This window comes from Gracilinanus agilis, chromosome 1, assembly GCF_016433145.1.
Source record: "Gracilinanus agilis isolate LMUSP501 chromosome 1, AgileGrace, whole genome shotgun sequence".
Taxonomy (NCBI): Eukaryota; Metazoa; Chordata; class Mammalia; order Didelphimorphia; family Didelphidae; genus Gracilinanus; species Gracilinanus agilis.
This window is the reverse complement of record NC_058130.1, coordinates 343901621-343918804: the sequence shown is the minus strand read 5'-3', so window position 1 is coordinate 343918804 and position 17184 is coordinate 343901621. Positions and strand designations below refer to the sequence as shown.

General features: G+C 34.6%; 1 protein-coding gene across 3 annotated transcripts in view; it reads right to left on the bottom strand.

Annotated features, from left to right (window-relative positions):
• Window positions 1-17184, bottom strand: part of SCAMP1 (secretory carrier membrane protein 1) — a 100576-nt gene that overhangs the window by 37895 nt on the left and 45497 nt on the right. For 2 of the 3 annotated variants that reach the window (XM_044663228.1, XM_044663237.1), the window contains 4 exons: window positions 14313-14411; window positions 12576-12684; window positions 8669-8797; window positions 2372-2531 (listed from right to left, as the gene is read on the bottom strand). In XM_044663228.1, coding sequence (XP_044519163.1) covers window positions 2372-2531; window positions 8669-8797; window positions 12576-12684; window positions 14313-14411 — 497 coding nt within the window. Of the gene's footprint in view, window positions 1-2371; window positions 2532-8668; window positions 8798-12572; window positions 12685-14312; window positions 14412-17184 lie in introns of all 3 variants that reach the window. The other variant, XM_044663220.1, reaches the window with a different exon arrangement.

Below are 17184 nucleotides of genomic sequence, written 5' to 3'. Positions count from 1 at the left end.
TCATGTGAGCAGGAAAAGTGTAGTATCAGGGTGTCTAGATTTGAGATTCTTCAAATATAATTACCTAAAATGCAAGTAACACTTGTTTAGCTTTTTTTGTAGACTTTAAGAGAATAAATCTACTATCATTAAATGTTTAACAAGTGACTACAGGATTCATGGCTAGAAGGTGCTTTAGAGATCATTTAGTCTATAGATAAAAAAAAAAATAGTTAAGAGACTTGTCTACTGTTGATCACAGGTAGTAAACAACAGAACAATTCTAAGCCAGGCTTCCTAACTCCAAATTCAATGCCCTTTTGACTATCCCAGGTTGCATCTCTATCTAAACACAAATATTAACAGTTTTATAACTGCTAAGAATTGCATTTTATTAAGTGAAGCAGGTTTAAATGAACTCAAAAAGTTTGTCCCTTCGGGAAAGAAATGCTGAAATTACCCACTCAAAAGGCATATTTATGACATTTGCTTAAAGTTCTTCATAAAATATTCTTCTCTTTACCCTATTAAGTCAGAAAAGTGAAATCCAGCTAATTAACTTTTTATAAGTATTTTATGAATATGTTGACACTTTTTAAGGCAGGGGGAATATCAATGATCACTAAAAAAGCAATGGTCACAGTTCAGTTAAAAACTGACATTGCTGGGGTTCAAATTCCTGTTCCTACATGTTTATTTCAACTCGCAAATTGGGCTACATATCAAATTCAGATGTGTATGAATCCAAATGCATTTAAGTTATTTCAACAGAAGAAGGAAAAGGAAATTGGAGGTGATTCCAAGCTAAACTCTTGTCAATTGCATCTGGACTAGAAAAGAAAGCCCTTGCTCAATTTAAGAGTCATGTTGGCCTAAGTATCACATACTTACAATTAATTACCTGTCTGCTAGTCTTCCATTTAAAAATAAATAAGGTTGCCTGAGCTTCTTTCTTTGTGACAAGGTCCTCTTTCCCCAGCTTCGTAAGACTGCTCTCTTTTTACCTCTTTCTTCCTTCTCTTTCTCCCTCTTCCTATTTATTTTCTCCATTTAAACTCTGGCTAATATAATATAACACAATAATACAATATATTGGCCAGCATACCTACCCTACATACATCTTTGCCTCTTTCTTTCCTTTCATCTTAGATTTAACATGGAAAAACTCAGTTAATTAAAAAAGGTAAGATATATAAATATTGAATACAACTATGTAAAAGTTTGTAAAATTATAAAATTAAATTAATAATAATAAATTAATTTTCAAATTAATCTTTTTTAGTTACTCATGATTGATTAGATTATATGGGCCTTTTTTTTAAGTAGAAGGTGAGTTTATATATAAAAGAAAAATGTCGGGCAGAAATGGTTGGGGGAAAAATAAAATAACTTCCAAAACAAACGCTGAAAAACAGATTTTTTTTTTAAAAGAAAAAATGTCATTTTGGCCTCTGTTGACAATTCTATAAAGTTGCGCAATGGCTTCTTAAATTTTCTAGCATACAGCAAATGTCCATTTAGCCAAAGACTAAACAAGACACATTTTCTATCTCAGGAAAGTTACTGTAAGGAAAATAAAGGAAAGGTAAGGCATACACTTTTAATTTAATCAAATGAAAATTAACTGACATAGGAAAACTATGGTTAAGTACTTGTAACCATACAGAACTGTCATAAATTATTTCTAAGTACCACTCATGAAAAATATCATGCCAGTTATTCTTGCTATCTGAACAGCATTACTGAATATACTGCCTTTTTGCAAATGAATTGGTATGGAAAATAATTAAATTACTAATCATAAACTAGCAGAGGTGAAATTGCTTCACATTAATTATCACACATAGTTACCTTAAACCATTGAAAAATTAAAAGGTTTTAATAGTCAACTTTACATTACAGTAGAAAATAACAAGAGGAAAATGCTCTTGGGAGTTAGTATCTTAAATACAATAGGATATTGTCACAAATTCAAGTTTTTACCTGGTATGTTTTTACTGCAAAGAACAAATTTATTATTTTTTTTTTTGGCCCTTACCTTTCGTCTTGGAATCAATACTGTGTATTGGCTCCAAGGCAGAAGAGTGGTAAGGGTAGGCAATGGGGGTTAAGTGACTTGCCCAGGGTCACACAGCTGGGAAGTATCTGAGGCCAGATTTGAACCTACGACCTCCCATCTGGCTCTCAATCCACTGAGCTACCCAGCTACCCCCACAAATTTATTTTATATTCTATCAACTTTTATGTATAATTTTTCTTTTCTGAATGGGGGAAAGAGAAGTCACAGAGTTCCTAACAATGAAAGGCAGTCACACTTTTGTTTCACTTAAGGTCTATTATTAACAATTATGCACAATATATAATTATGAAAAGATCACATTTAAAATTTTACCTGAAAGCTCCATAAAGTGGTCTGTACCAACAGACAAATGAACAAGGAGTAAAAAGCATGAACCAGAGGATACTCAATCCAAAATCAACCCCTCGTCCAGGCTCAACACAAAACCAAGCCAAGCATCCAAAGATATTTAGGAACAGTGTTACGGCATGGACTGTGAAATCAAAAAAATATAGAAACATAATTTAACTCAACATATCTAAGTTCATTCCATAAATAACATAAATTTCTAAAAACTACTTCCTAATACCATATACTTTAAAATGAATTCCTATACTACTATTTCTAAATGTTCATTATACTTCAATATATCTTTCATATCATCCTTGTGGACATTCCTTCCAGAGAGGTACACACCACCAGCCCTCTCCATCTTCTGTGTGACCTTAGCCCATGATTTCCAGCCATTCTCTGGAGAATCTACACTAAGTGTTGGAGACCTTCCTCTGGTTCTTTAAAAATATTATGGATATCCTTTCCCAGAAATTAGACTGTCCATCTGATATTTTCTTCATGTACTCTACATGACCTACACACCTCTAGTAGAGCTTAAACTCCTTTATGGCAGATGCTATTAGAGCTTTGTACTAAAAATACAATTAATAAATGTTTGGGGGACTGAATTTTCCAGTCATACAGATTTTATGAACTCTTTGACACTTCTCCAAAAAGACCTGTAGTGTAATAGGTTGCATTCTCCATTGTCCTGTGTACCACCTGAAATTTCTGCTCTTGTGAAATTATGGTCTTTGGGACATATATAACATCATTGGGAAAATTCTAGTGTTCAAGTTTTCCTAAAATATTTAATTTTTATAAATAATTTGAAAATCCAGGAAAGATAGCAAGGCATCACAATATTTTAGCATGAATTCTGTTGCTCTTATCATGGTGGTAAATGGTCCATTCAAGCTAGGTCAGCCCTATATCTTATAATATGTCTAAGGTTGGCAAAAGTACCCTGCCAAATAATTATTAGGTCTTGCCAATGGTGATAGGGCAAGAGTAGGGATATTCCTAGATACAAAATTTGTCTAATGTAATGTGCAAAAAGGGTCTGCAGAAATTTTTCTCCCCAGAAACTATGAAGGAAAGGGTAATGGAAAGCAGCACAATCTAGAAGAAAGCACATAAGACCAAGAAGTCCTGATTTCTAGACAAGGGACTTCATACTAGTCTTAGTTTTTAATACTTTATGACCTTAATCATGTCATTTCAGCTCTGTGGACCTCAGTTTCCCCATTTACAAAACAAGGCGGCTAAATCAGATGAATCCTCTTGTGAAGAGTGAATCAAACTCTCTTTGTCACTCACCAGACTTTTAAGTTAATCAATCAAAAAGGTAAGTATTCTTATTTAGTTGCTGATTGATAGACAAAGAGAGTTTGATTCACTCCTCATAATCTAAGTCCCTCCTAGGTTTCAAATTCTATCAAGCCTCTTCTGAAACTTTCTTATACAAATATTTATCTGTTATTTTAAAAAATGCAATGGCAAGGATCTAGAGGACCACATAACAGCCCAACTATAATAAATTATTAATTTTCGAATTTTAGTTAGCAAAATCATCAATTCTAATGAAATGATAGAATAATATATTTAGGGAAAAGGATTTCTAATAAATCCTTTGTTCTTAAAATGAAAACGTACATTTTTATTACTGGTGTTGGCACTTCTTAGTTTCTATCAAATATTGTGCAAACTCTTAAATACTGATCATTGTTTTTATGACTAAATAAGAAACTGTACAAAAAAAGATTAATGTCATCATGAGTCAAAAGAACTAGAATAATCCATTCAGGTAAAACAACTTCGTGTCCTCATATACTGAATAAAGAAGTTAAATTTACGAAATTATCTATTAGTTTTCAGTATAACAAAGATATATGATAAAGTTTTAGTTGAAGAGAAAGCTCTACAAGGAAACCTAAAATTTCTTCAAGTTAAAATTAAATGAGGACTAAAAGTCATTGGAAAAGAGGATGACAGACTTAAGAGTTGGAAGGGTCCTTAGAAGTCATTGAATTAACCATCCTAATATTATAGAAAAGGAAACCAAGGCCTAAAAAAATGAAGTGATTCACCCCTGGTCCCATAGACACAAATCTGAGGCAAGATTTGAACCAAGATATTCTTGACTATGGGTCGAATGCTCTTTTTAATACATTACACTGTCTTCTTCAAAGGATCAAAATACTCTCACATCAAAATTTAAAGGTCATTTTTGACCTTTTAAACTGTACATTTAAAAAAATTTTTAAGAAAAATATTTTTGGACCAAACCTATGATTCTACTGACATGTGGAAATTCCCTTAACCAATGCAAATTGGCCAACTATTCTACAACGTAAAAGTCTTAGAGCACTGTCAGCACCACTGAGAAGTTAAATCACTTGCCCTATGTCACAAAGCCAATGTGTATCAGTGGTGACAATCGAATCCAAGTCTTTCTAAAATATGTGTATCCACTACATTGTGCTGCCTCTCACTATTGTGAATATTAAATACTTTGTATACTATGTATATACTAAAGATAAAAACAAGAGTTATAATATGCTTTTTTTTTCTAAGCATAAAACGGTAAGCAAAATACTAGTAAATGGAAAAATCTGAAGTACAAATCTAAAAAACCTGAGCTCCAGTCTAGACTCTGTGATGCTAAGCATAGATGTGACCATAGTCAGGTTAAGGGCATCACTTTGGACTGAATTTAGTTTTTACAAAATGAAAGCATGAACTGGCTTCTAAGTTTTCTTCCAATTCTATGATTTCATGATTCTAACATATAATGCTACATAAAAACTAAACTAATCTGTCATCTTAAAAACTGGAAATTTCAAGAAAGCTAGGTTATACTATCAAAGACATTTACAAAATAGTCCAAGATTTACAAAGAACATTACACAAATTACCTCTCTTCATGACAACTTTGAGATAGGTTCTACAGTGATTATTAATATTATCTCATGTTAGAGATAAGTGAAATGAAGCCAGGAGTTGTTAAGTGACTGCCTATGTTCACAAACTGGTTAAGTATTTAAAAAGGATTGCAACACAGGTCCCTCCTGATTCCATGTTCATGTTGCCTCCCATTAAAAAAATTAAAAAATTTTTGCTGGAACAAAAAATTGTATAGCAGAAGACCATATAGGCTATGTACATGATTCAGCCACCTCTTACTGCTAGAACACCATTTAGAAAATTACTCCAAAGTATTAAGTGTTTATTACTTTTTAGCATGAGATTCTTATATTCCAGAAAAAATCTATACATAATTAAATTCTTTAACTCCACCCCTGCCCCACTTTGATTCAGTTTAAGATTTAAAATTTTGTGGTCAATCAAGTCTTAAGGGCATATTATAAGACAGTTCTTTTACAGTCTAATCCCAACCCATCTGTAGTTTTTTTTTAAAATATGATCAAATTCCCTCCTTTCACAGAAGTGAAAAAAGCATACAATTGTTTGTTCAATTCCAATGCGGAGATGCTGGAAAAATATTTCAGTAATCCCTATACTTCAGTATAATCTCAGTAATACATTGACATATAAGTTAGTGAGAATTGCTTCCATCAATGAAGATCACAGGTCATCTATAATGTCTATAGTCATCTGAGACTTAAAGGGGTTAAATAAATGACTTGCCCTAGGTCAAAAAACATACTATCCAAAAGTGAAACCTGAATCCAGATTTCTCAGTTCATTCAAACAATCAAATATGCCACACTGCTTATTGATAAATATAAAGAAGACAAAACAACTTTCTTTTGTACTTCACTTCCTCTTCTCCCATTCATCTTCTACAGTTATCTATCTTTTGCCCCTCCCTAGCCCCATCCCAAATCAGTTCTGGAAGCAGGATTGAATCAATTCAGCCATTATTCCTAAAAGGGGTGTGTCAATCTACTTCCCAAAGACTCCACTCATCACCCCCAAAATTTAAGACTAAACTGCTTCTCCCAGGCCACCCTTTTGAGCATTCTGTTCCCCCTTAGAAAAAAAGCTCCCAGAGGGCAGGATCTAATTTTGCTTTTGTATCTGTATCTCCAGAGTATGGTGTATACGAAGAGCTTAATAACTGCTTTTTCATTCACCAACATATTCGTCTCCCTAGAAGGCAATGTGTAATAGTGGGAAAAAAATGAAATATTAAAGCAAAGGATTCTCTTTACCACAAAGGACTGGATCTGAGTCACAATTTTTCAAAAGTCAGAACCAGAAATGGAATCTTTGTTTTCCCTGAGTTCACAGTCAAGTTTACAGGTGTGTTGAGAATGGGGCTGGGAAAGCTACCCAGTATATTCTCTTCCATCATAAGAAAAATACAAACAGTTGTTCAATTTCTGTGGAAAAACCACCTGCTTCTTCACAGCTACTTTTTTCTCTATATATCACATTAACTTTGTTATAAAATAACATTCTTCAGATGATGGCAAGACATTCATTAAGGCAGAGAATGCAAAACATGTAAGGTAAATTTCTTCCACAGCAAAATTATACTTCTTTAATAAAATATGCTTATATGAGGGTGAGTGGACACGTGTGAAATCTTTAATTAAAATGAACAAAAATGTTGAAGGTAAAAACTGAACACAGGAAATAAAACATCTACAAGAGACTTAAAATAATAATAGTCTTAAGTCTTTGGCATAAGAGTCAAAAGATTCAAACTTTCTTCCTTTCACATCCATAAAGGCTTCATTTAAATAAACAATGTGACTATTGTATCAAGCAGGAATTGTGGCCTCACATTTCGGAGGGAGGGGGGAAGGGGAGTCTTTATATACACTTAAAGAACAAATAAACCTTATCTGCCAATATTACAACCTATGAAGAAATAAATATGGCCCTACAAAAAATAATATATGAACTTAAGTTCTGTTGTTCAATTAGAGGGAAAATATTCCATCTAGTGTACAAAATACCACCTTCTCCCTATTGCCTACTAGTAGTGGTACTCAATGAGATCCTGGCTGATATCAAATATCAACCAGTATCAAGACTGAATAGAAGCAGGGCAACTAGGTAGCACAATGTAAAGCACCAGACTTGGAATTAAGAGGACTGGAGTTCAAATCTGGGTTTCAAACATTTCCTACCTATGTGACCCTGAGCAAGTCACTTAACCCCATTTGTTTAGCCTTGTTCTTCTGTCTTAGAATTGTTACTGAGATAGAAAGTATGGGTTTTCTAATTTAAAAAAAATTTTTTTTAGGGCTGAATAGAACCCAACTGGGAATTCTGTAGCATATAGTGCAATGTGGAGCTACAATTAAAAAGAGTATGATATATGAGCTATATAATTCTTTCAATGAAGACCTTCACCAATGGTCTCATCCCTAGGTTCCTAAAAGTTATACCAAGTAAGCACAAACTTGGCAGGTCCTACCAGGATGAAAAGACTTCACATATACATTCAGCAGCAAATATGTACCCTTAATCTAAGGACCAATTAAACTAAATTCAGAAAGACTCATCACCAAATAACAGATTCTTCTTTGGAGAAAAGTAGAGGAGAGTATACAACTAATGAAGGAATTACAATCTCAATCACTGGAAGGGTTAACCATCCTAATAAAAGCATTACTTCTTCTTGAAATTTTGTATTGTAATTATTTTGGAAATGTATCTGAGCACCTCTGACAGAAAAATGGAAGCTCTAATAAAAGGCACTTTTCCCACTAATGATAATATATTTACTTTTCAAAAAAAAAATTATTTAGCATCTGACTAGAGTAAAAATTACCTAGAAAATATGGTAAAAAATTCAGTTTATTCCACAGTAAAATATTCTGCTGTCGTTGAAAGAAGTCAAGATACCTACATTTAACAGATACAAAAATAACTCTGCTTTCTTCTGAATAAAAATAATACCATATGCTATTTTTAATGTTATTATTTTTAAAAACAACCACTGCAGAAAGAAAATGTTCTGAAAGTAGCAAGAACTATTACAAAAAGATCACCTATCATATATTAGGGCAGTTCTATACACATTTTTCCTCAAAAGAATTCAAGTATTTCTCACTGTTCTTCCCCCTAAGGTAAAACAAATGCTTAAATAAAAATAGTTCTCTCTGGAGAGGGCATTTGTTATCATTTGTATTTACAACTTTAAACTACATCAGTATGTCTTGGGTCTGAAACTGCAATTTGGTCTTTTAAAAAGGAAAAAATTTTAGTAATAATAACTTTGTAACTTGAGTTTTAAAATAGAAATGTTTTTTTGATTTTGATTTTGATGCCATAATGGAAAGTGTATACGAATTATATGGTTGATTCTATACTCACACATCCACAAGTAGTACATAATCTTTACTGTCTTCTGAAATTCTACAGGGATATCTACAGAAAAATCCTGATAGAAACAAGGTCCCACTGGAAAATTCCCAGGAAGAGGTGGCCAATTATTTTTTCTGCCTGCAAATGAAAGAAATAAGTAATTTTAAAACTATACCACTTGTTATTCTTATTTCATCAAAGAGATCCATTTGGCTCACTGAAGAGTCTAACCTTCCCTAGTCTACAAAACATGTGAAGTCATAAATGACATTACTGCATTCATTAGCATAAGACTATAAACCTCCTATAACTGATTGAAACATCTCTGTCTCCTGGCTTCCTTTAAATCTCAAAATCCCATTTTATGTAAGAAACCTTTTCATCTCCCTTTATTCTAGTGCCTCCCCTCAGAGGTAATCTCTAATTTAACGTGTGTGTGTGTGTGTGTGTGTATCTTGTTAGTACATAATTCCTTACATATAATCTTCACCATTAGAGAGCAAATTCTTTGAAAAGAAGCTGTTTGCTCAATTATACATAGACTCAGCAAAGTAAAAGTGATATAGTAGGCACTGCTTGTTGACTAGGTATCTTCAGTACAACTGGTTTGGTGAAAAGAGCCCATTTACATTCACTGTTAGGATTCTTAATTATGTTTCCCTCTATCCTATTTTCTTAAATTTATCCTTCTCTTTTATGACTTTGTCTCTAGTCCTAAAGAGTCTGTTTTGCTTTTAACCATGTCTCCCCTAACCTACCCACCCTATTATCCTTCTTCCTCCTTTCTCTATAATCCTTATCCTCCTTCCATTACCTTGTTGGGTAAAATTCATTTCTGTATCCAACTCCAAGTGAATGTATGATTTCAGATGAGGGTGAGATTCAAGTGTTACCAGTTCTCCCCTATCTTCCCCTCTACTGTGTACTTCATTTATGTGAGATAATCTTCTTCCTTCTACTTTCTTTCCCCTTGTTCCAGTGCATCTCTTTCTCATCTTTCTAATCTTCTTTTGAGATCATCTCAAAATAACAGAATCACACCCATGCCTTCCAATTTGACCTACCTTTAGTCCCTTGTGATTTGTATTTACCTCTTTATACTTTTTTGAGACTTGTATTTTAATACAAAATTTTCTATTTAGATCTGGTCTTTTCATCAGAAATGCCAGAAAATCCTTTATTGCATTCATACCTATGTTTTCCCCTGAAGAATTCTGTTGAGTTTTGCTGAGTGGGATTATTCTTGGTTATAATCCATGGCTACATGGTTCATGTTCTCTCCCTCCCCTCTCCTAGAGCTGACAAGCAATTCCACTGTGTTATACATGTATTACCACTCAAAACCTATTTCTAAATTATTCATTTTTACAAACGAATAATCTTATAAAACCTAAACCCCAAATCATATACTCAATATAAATAAGTGATAAATCATATTTTTCTTCTGGATTTCTACTCCCACAGTTCTGTCTCTAGCTATGGATAACATTCTTTCTCATAAGTCCCTCAGAATTGTCCTGGATCACTGCATTGCTATTAGCAGCAAAGTCAATCACATTTGATTGTCCCACAGTGTTTTAGTTAATGTGTACAATGTTCTCCAGGTTCTGCTCATTTCACTCTGCATCAGTTCATGGAGGCCTTTCCAGTTCTTATAGAAATCAAGTAGTTCATCATTCCTTACAGCACAATAGTATTCCATCATTATCATGTACTACAATTTTTTCAGCTATTCTCTAATTGAGGGACAGCCCCTCATTTTTCAAAGTTTTGCTACCACAAAAAGCGCAACTATAAATATTTTTGTAAAAACAGAACCTTTCCCATTTGTTTATTCATCTCTTTGGGACACAAACCTGGTAGTGGTATTGCTGGATCAAAAGAGATGGATTCTTTTAAAACTCTTTGGGCATAATTCCTAATTGCCTTCCAGAATGGTTGGATCAATTCACAACTCCACCATCAATGCATTAGTCTGATTCTGACTTCTTAGTATTGCTGTTTGCAATATTTCCTTCTTGACCTGTGAGTTCTGGATTCTATCCACATTATTCCTGAATTTTCATTTTGAAGCATCATTCTGGAAATAGTTGATACACTCTTTAAATGCCTGGTTTTCTCTCTGGTTCTGGGTAGTTTTATAAGTTCTTGAAATATAATGATTAGGCTCTTTTTTGGTTCATTGGTTTTATTATTAAATTAAGCTACTTGATCAATTTTCCAAGTCAGTTTTCTTTACTATGTGATATTTCACATTTTCTTCTATTTTTTTCAGTCTTTGGAAACATTGGCTTCCTTTTGACCAATTCTGCTTCTTAAGAAGTTATTTTCTTCAATGAAGCTTTATGCCTTTTTTTTTAACCAAGCTGTTTTCATAATTTTATCACACAACAATTTCTTTTCTAATTTTTCCTCTATTACTCTTATTTGATTATTAAATCATCTTTTTTTGCTCTTCAGAAAAAAAAAAACTCTTGTAGGAATTCTTATTGGACTTGGGTCCAATATGCATTATTTTCTTAAACTTTCTTTGTACATGTTTTAAAATCACTGTATTTTCCATTTGTGTCTTGAGCTTCCATGCCACCATAGTAGCTTTTTATGGTCAAGTTCTTATTTGCTCTTGTTTCCATTCAACTTCTTGACTCTGGACTTTATATGAGTGTTGGGGACCTGTAAGTGTTCAGTGTTTCCAAGAGGGTATGATCTCTTGAAACTTTCCTCCTGGTCTGAGCTCTGAAAGTTCTTGGCCCAATTTGGGCCTGAGTTTGTGTGTGGTTCAGTTTCAATAAACTACTGCTGGATTCAATCACCTTTAGCCTGCCAGATAGTTTGTCAAGTTCAGAGCAAATGAACTTCTGACTTCTCCTTGGAATGCACTGGAGAACTTTTTTATCTCCTTTGTTGTGGTTTATTCCACTACAGACTTATGTGCAGGAATAAGAATTAGAATTGAGCGCTCTCTCTCTCTCTCTCTCTCTCTCTCTCTCTCTCTCTCTCTCTCTCTCTCTCTCTCTCTCAAGCTATTTCAGGAACAACTTCTTTGCTCTTTACACAAGTAGGGCCCCCTTCTGCCTCACAACCAATAACCACTCCCCTCCACCCTGGAATTGTGACCCAGAACAAGATGAGTACAGAAGTACTAGATATCAATTGTTCATGCTCCTAATGTTCATATAGGGGTCCCTGGCATCTCTTTCTGGCCTAGTGTTCAGCCCCATTACTGATGCCAAGTTGCTACTCACTATTGTACTCCTCCTTCTATGCTATGCTCCTGCTCAGTCCCCAGTCAAGTAGCCACACTGACTCATATGGCTTTTGGGGGGCTTTCTTGATCAGAATTCATCTTGGTACACTTTTAGGTCATTATGGAAAAAGGCTGTGAAGGAACTAAGGCAAAAAATTCTACCTCTTACTCTGCCATCTTGAATCTACTCTACACTTTCAGCCTTCCTAAAAATATGTTCTGAACTGACAAGAGAAACTCCCACTGATGTCTTGAAAAGGCATTGTAAAGATATTTGATAGCAAATATAAAGTTCTACTCTTTTTTCTTAACTTGGTATTGTTAAACATTTCAACTATACACTAGAATCATCACAGGAGACTTTCTCATATTGCTCAAAAAGCAGTCACAAAACAAATACTGAGCAAAAAATATGTTATTAACTATGAGCTAAAATATGGGATTCTGGAAAAATGTCTGTCTTCCTTAGTCTGGATAATCTACCCCAAAAGTTCTCTAAAGCCAATTTTTAAAAGCCAAAGCTGAAATCTAAGTAAGGAATCTCCAAGGTATATATTCCCTAAGAGCTAAGTCATGGCCTCGGTAATATACAAACCAAAAGAGTAAAACACTGTATATGCAATTTTCAAATTTGCTTTAAAATTTCTGAACAGTTCTGATACATACCACCATGCTGATTGAGGCTCTGCATTTCTCTTTCTCGGCGATCTAACTCTGCTGCTTTTCTTTCTAGCTCTTCTTGACGTTTAAGCAGTTCAGCTTGAGCCAAGGCATGTTCCTGAAGAAAAAGGCCACAACAATTAAGAATGCTGATAGAACGCTCAAATGAAAACATTTTCCAAAATATTTTCCAACTACACATCTACACCACAAGATAGAAATTTAGCATTTTTAATTCATTTACTTTTTCCCAAATAAAGGATTATATTTTTAAAATACCATAGTTTCAGAAAACACATACTTATAGAGAGGCTGGCTCTACTTGGACTTCCTGAGTAGAAGAAAAAAACCTTCCTAAATCTGACTAAATAGTTATTGAAGTGGAGGTTACTGCTGTGAAGAAATCTAAATATGTTATTATGTCCACAAGGGCATAGGGAAGGATTTGTAGACTTTTATTGATTTATCATATAGTGTCCTAGTCAGTGTGTCAAACTTTTACCCATTTTGACTTTCACCACGATTCCCTTTTGACAGTCAGCCAGTTTGTGGCTACATAGTCGCTTAATCCTCTTCCCTAAGCAGTATCTTCCTTCATTTCACCACTATTACAATATTAATATTATGTGCCAACAAGTGATCTGCAATAATAAAAAGCCTTTAAATCCACAAGGTAAGTTATGTGTATTCAACAATGAAGAAATCAGGAAGGCTAGTAGTATGGTTGTCCAAAAGATTACCATGTAAAGTATCTGGATAATTATCTTGATATGCTCAAGTTGACCTATTATGTGGGTGATAAAAGATGTGTACCCAGAGTGATTTAAAAAAATTAATTGTCTTTGGGACCCAGAATAACTTTAAGAAATTGTCTTTGAAAAGCATGATCTAACCAGCTTAACTCAGGTAACTATGAAAACCAGCTTTCTCAGTCTTGGGATATTGATTAGACTAAAGTCCCACTAACCAATGGTTCATTTCATACCAACTCTCACTATCTCTGGGATGAGCTAGCCAAATGTCCTTGTGTTTCTCAAAAATATGTCTAGGTCCCACACTTGCTATCTCTGATCCACTCATGACCTCTGTTGGCATGGGGTATTTTAGAACTGTTTACTATTACATTTTACCTTGATGAGGAACCTGCTGGTGTTGATTTTTATATCCTCTTTGGATTATTTGGGAACCTGAATATTTCATGGTTATTTATCATTCTAAAAGATGTGTTATTGCACCAAAAAAAATATGCACAGAGTTTCTGCTCCTCCTCCTTACACCAGGGAATCCATCAATCCTCATTTCCAGAGAAGTTTCTGTCCATACTACCCCAAATCGCAACCTGGATTGGCCCCTTGCAGGCCCCTCTCTAGAAAATTATTTAATCAACTCTTTGCTACTTTTGAACTGAGATCCTTAGCAATAGGCTGATTTGTTCTACAGGCACATATATGTCATTACTTATTAAAAATTATCTTGACTTTAAAGGCATCATATCTCTCAATTATTTTCATGTTCTTGGAAAGTGGGACAGTGGTCTCTATGGGTCTGTATCACTGTGCCCCCTGATGTTTGTTCCCCCTCAGGGGAAAGAGAGACCTAAGTTACATAGAGTTTGTGTCTTACATCACCTATGTTGTCCAATACACGAGTCACAAAGATTAACCAAACTAAACCATTTTAAAACGAACAAGTATGACACTAGTCAGAAAAAAATGCAAAGAATTTCCTCTGTTATCATGAACTAACCTTCGCAATTTGTGTATAAGTTGGGGCTTCTTCTGTTGGCTTCATTATCGCTGGTTGTGTACTAGGTACATTAGGCATTTTCACATTTCCTGGTGGTGCCTAATGAAAATAAAGAGATATAAGAATAGGCCAAATTTAAGGATTCATTTTAAAAGTGTTAGTTTTAAAAAATGAATTGAAAACTTAGAAGAAAAATGTAAATATGCAATATTCCTGATAATTAGGAAATAATCTGCTGTATTCATAACTTGAATATGTTTTGTTTGGTTTTTTAGTCTAATTGTTTTTATAAAAATAAACAATCAGACATTATGTACTTAAAAAAGTTTTAATTACAATCTTACTTTCCTATTGGGAAAATATTTTTGTACTCAAAGTAATATGACCCAGAATAATGATAACAGTATAATAACCAACAATCATATAGCATCTTTTAAAGTCTGAAAAGCACTTTATATACATTATCTCATTTTATCCTCACAACACTTTGAGGTATGTACAGGAGGAGATTAAGTGATTGGCCTCAAGGATTACACAACTAGTATATGTTTGATATTGGATTTGAACTCATCTTTCTGACTCCAGGTCCACTAGATCTCTTAGTTGCCTATCAGAATGTAAAGTGCATATTTTTAATTCGTGAACATCTGGGGTACAAATATGAGTATATATGCACAGAGCTTAGCTCACTCAGTCTCCCTAGAAATAGTTTTGAATCACTTTTGTAAGGATGGGATTTGAGCAAGGAGGATGAGACAAATGGAGCCAGAGACTGACAGTTGGTGACAGTTGAGACCAGAGAGAATTCTGGGTAATTCTCTGGAGGAAGAAGGAGAGCAGAGGGCTTCTGGCGGGAGACTGGGAGGAGAGAAGAGGAAAACATCCCAGCTCAGATCCAGTCCTGAGGGCTTCCTGAGGATCTTTCTTTGGAAATTGAAACCCTGATTCCCTGATCAAAGCCTGATCTCACCCATCAAGACTTCAAACATCGAGTCAGCTAAGTTTTGGACTCCATTTTGGGATCAATCTCCTAGTCTCCTTCACCCATCACCCAACCTTGCTGAGAGACCATTTCCAGTCTAACTTACAATTATAGAAAAAGGATAGAAAAACAAAACTAGAAATAGAAACAGAAGAAGGGGTGGTGAAGAAGCTTAGGAGTGGGAGCCATTAAGGTTTCCACCTAAGCAACAGACTCCATAGAAATAGAGAAGAGGACATCCCAAATCCCTCTGACCTTCACCCCTTTCCCCAATCCTTGAATTGTGAATAATAAAAGCCATTCATTAGGTAGGTAGCATTCCAGAGTGCCTGAGAGACAGCTAGGGAGAGGGGATCCACAGCTTGGAATAGCTGCCTCCATCTTGGAGCCAGACCACCTGCTGTGAAGATGACTGACCTCAGGTGAGGCTTGTGTGAACCCCACCCTCATTCAGAATTGGACTGGGGTACCACATACCTCATCTTATAGGGAAGCCTCGCCCCCAATTCCTGTGGGGCAGCAAGACCATCCAGGTCACCCAGTTTCAGGGTGACACCCCCTTGAAGTCTCCCAGTATATATTTGGCAGGAGGGGAGAGCTAAAAGAGAGTCTCACTTCATAGACTTTCTCTATCTCCCCTCTATTATAACATTAGTTGCTGGCTCTCATTATTACACTTTCAATCACTGTCTACTTAACTAACCCTTTAAAAACTCTTTTAGAAACAAAGGCTCAGACCTGCCTGGTAGAGGGCATGGGGTTGGTAATTTTAGCAAATAAGTCACAAGAATGTTACTATTTATCTTGTATTTATATTTTTAAGTGATTTTTTTAATATTACTATGATGCCAATGAATATGACTTCGATTTCTGGGATAATTTTTAAATGGATCATTAAAGAAATTGTTGTCAAATATCTAGAAAAGGAAGCAATCATGGCAAAAAGCCAGCACAACTTCATCAAAGTTTTTGATGCACAGCTTCATCAAAAACAGATCATGGTGAAATAACATCGTTTCCTATTTTGATAGAATTACTAAGCAAACAGATGAAGGGAATGCTGCTGATATGTTTATCAAAGCTTTCTATAAAGTATTTCATATTATTCCTGTGAAGAAGACAGAGAAATATGGCTTAGGCAGTAATGTAATTAGATTTATCAATGACTGGATTAGCTGAATCAAAAAATAATTATAAATGGGTCAATGTCAACAAGTAATGAAATTTCACTGAAAGACCTACCTGAAATTATGAGTGAAATGAGCAGACTCAAGAGAACATTATATACAGCAACAGAAATATTGTTTAAAGAATAAATTGTGGTTTCTGGTGGAGTTCCACAAGCTCTGTGTTTGGCTCTGTGTTGCTTAACAAATCTTATCAATAATTTGGATAAAGGCATGGATGACATCCTTATCAAATCTGCAAATGACAAAAAGCTGGTAGGGACAGCCAACAAAATGAATGACAATGTTGGGATCCAAAAGGATTGTGACAGGCTTGAACATTGGGCTGAATCTAACACTATTGTGTAATTAGAATTTTGTACTCCAGGACTCCATTTCCCAGAATCCCACTTTTGTCCTCACATTACGTCCTTACGTTTTGGAGATAATGTTTCTGTAACCCTGCCCTTGTGCTCTCTTCTCCCACGAACGTCATTGGGGAAAACTTCTCTTTACTCAGGCTTTACTTTTGTCATTTTTATTTCCTTCACATTTCAAGTGATTATTAATAAATATTATAAAATATAATACTTGGAGTTATTTGATGTTAATTTTAATCTTATGCTATGAAATTCAAGAGAAAAATGTAGCCTTAGGCTGAAGAACAAAAACATTAACTTCACAAGGACAGGATGAGGACATAGATTAATAGCAATCACCCTGA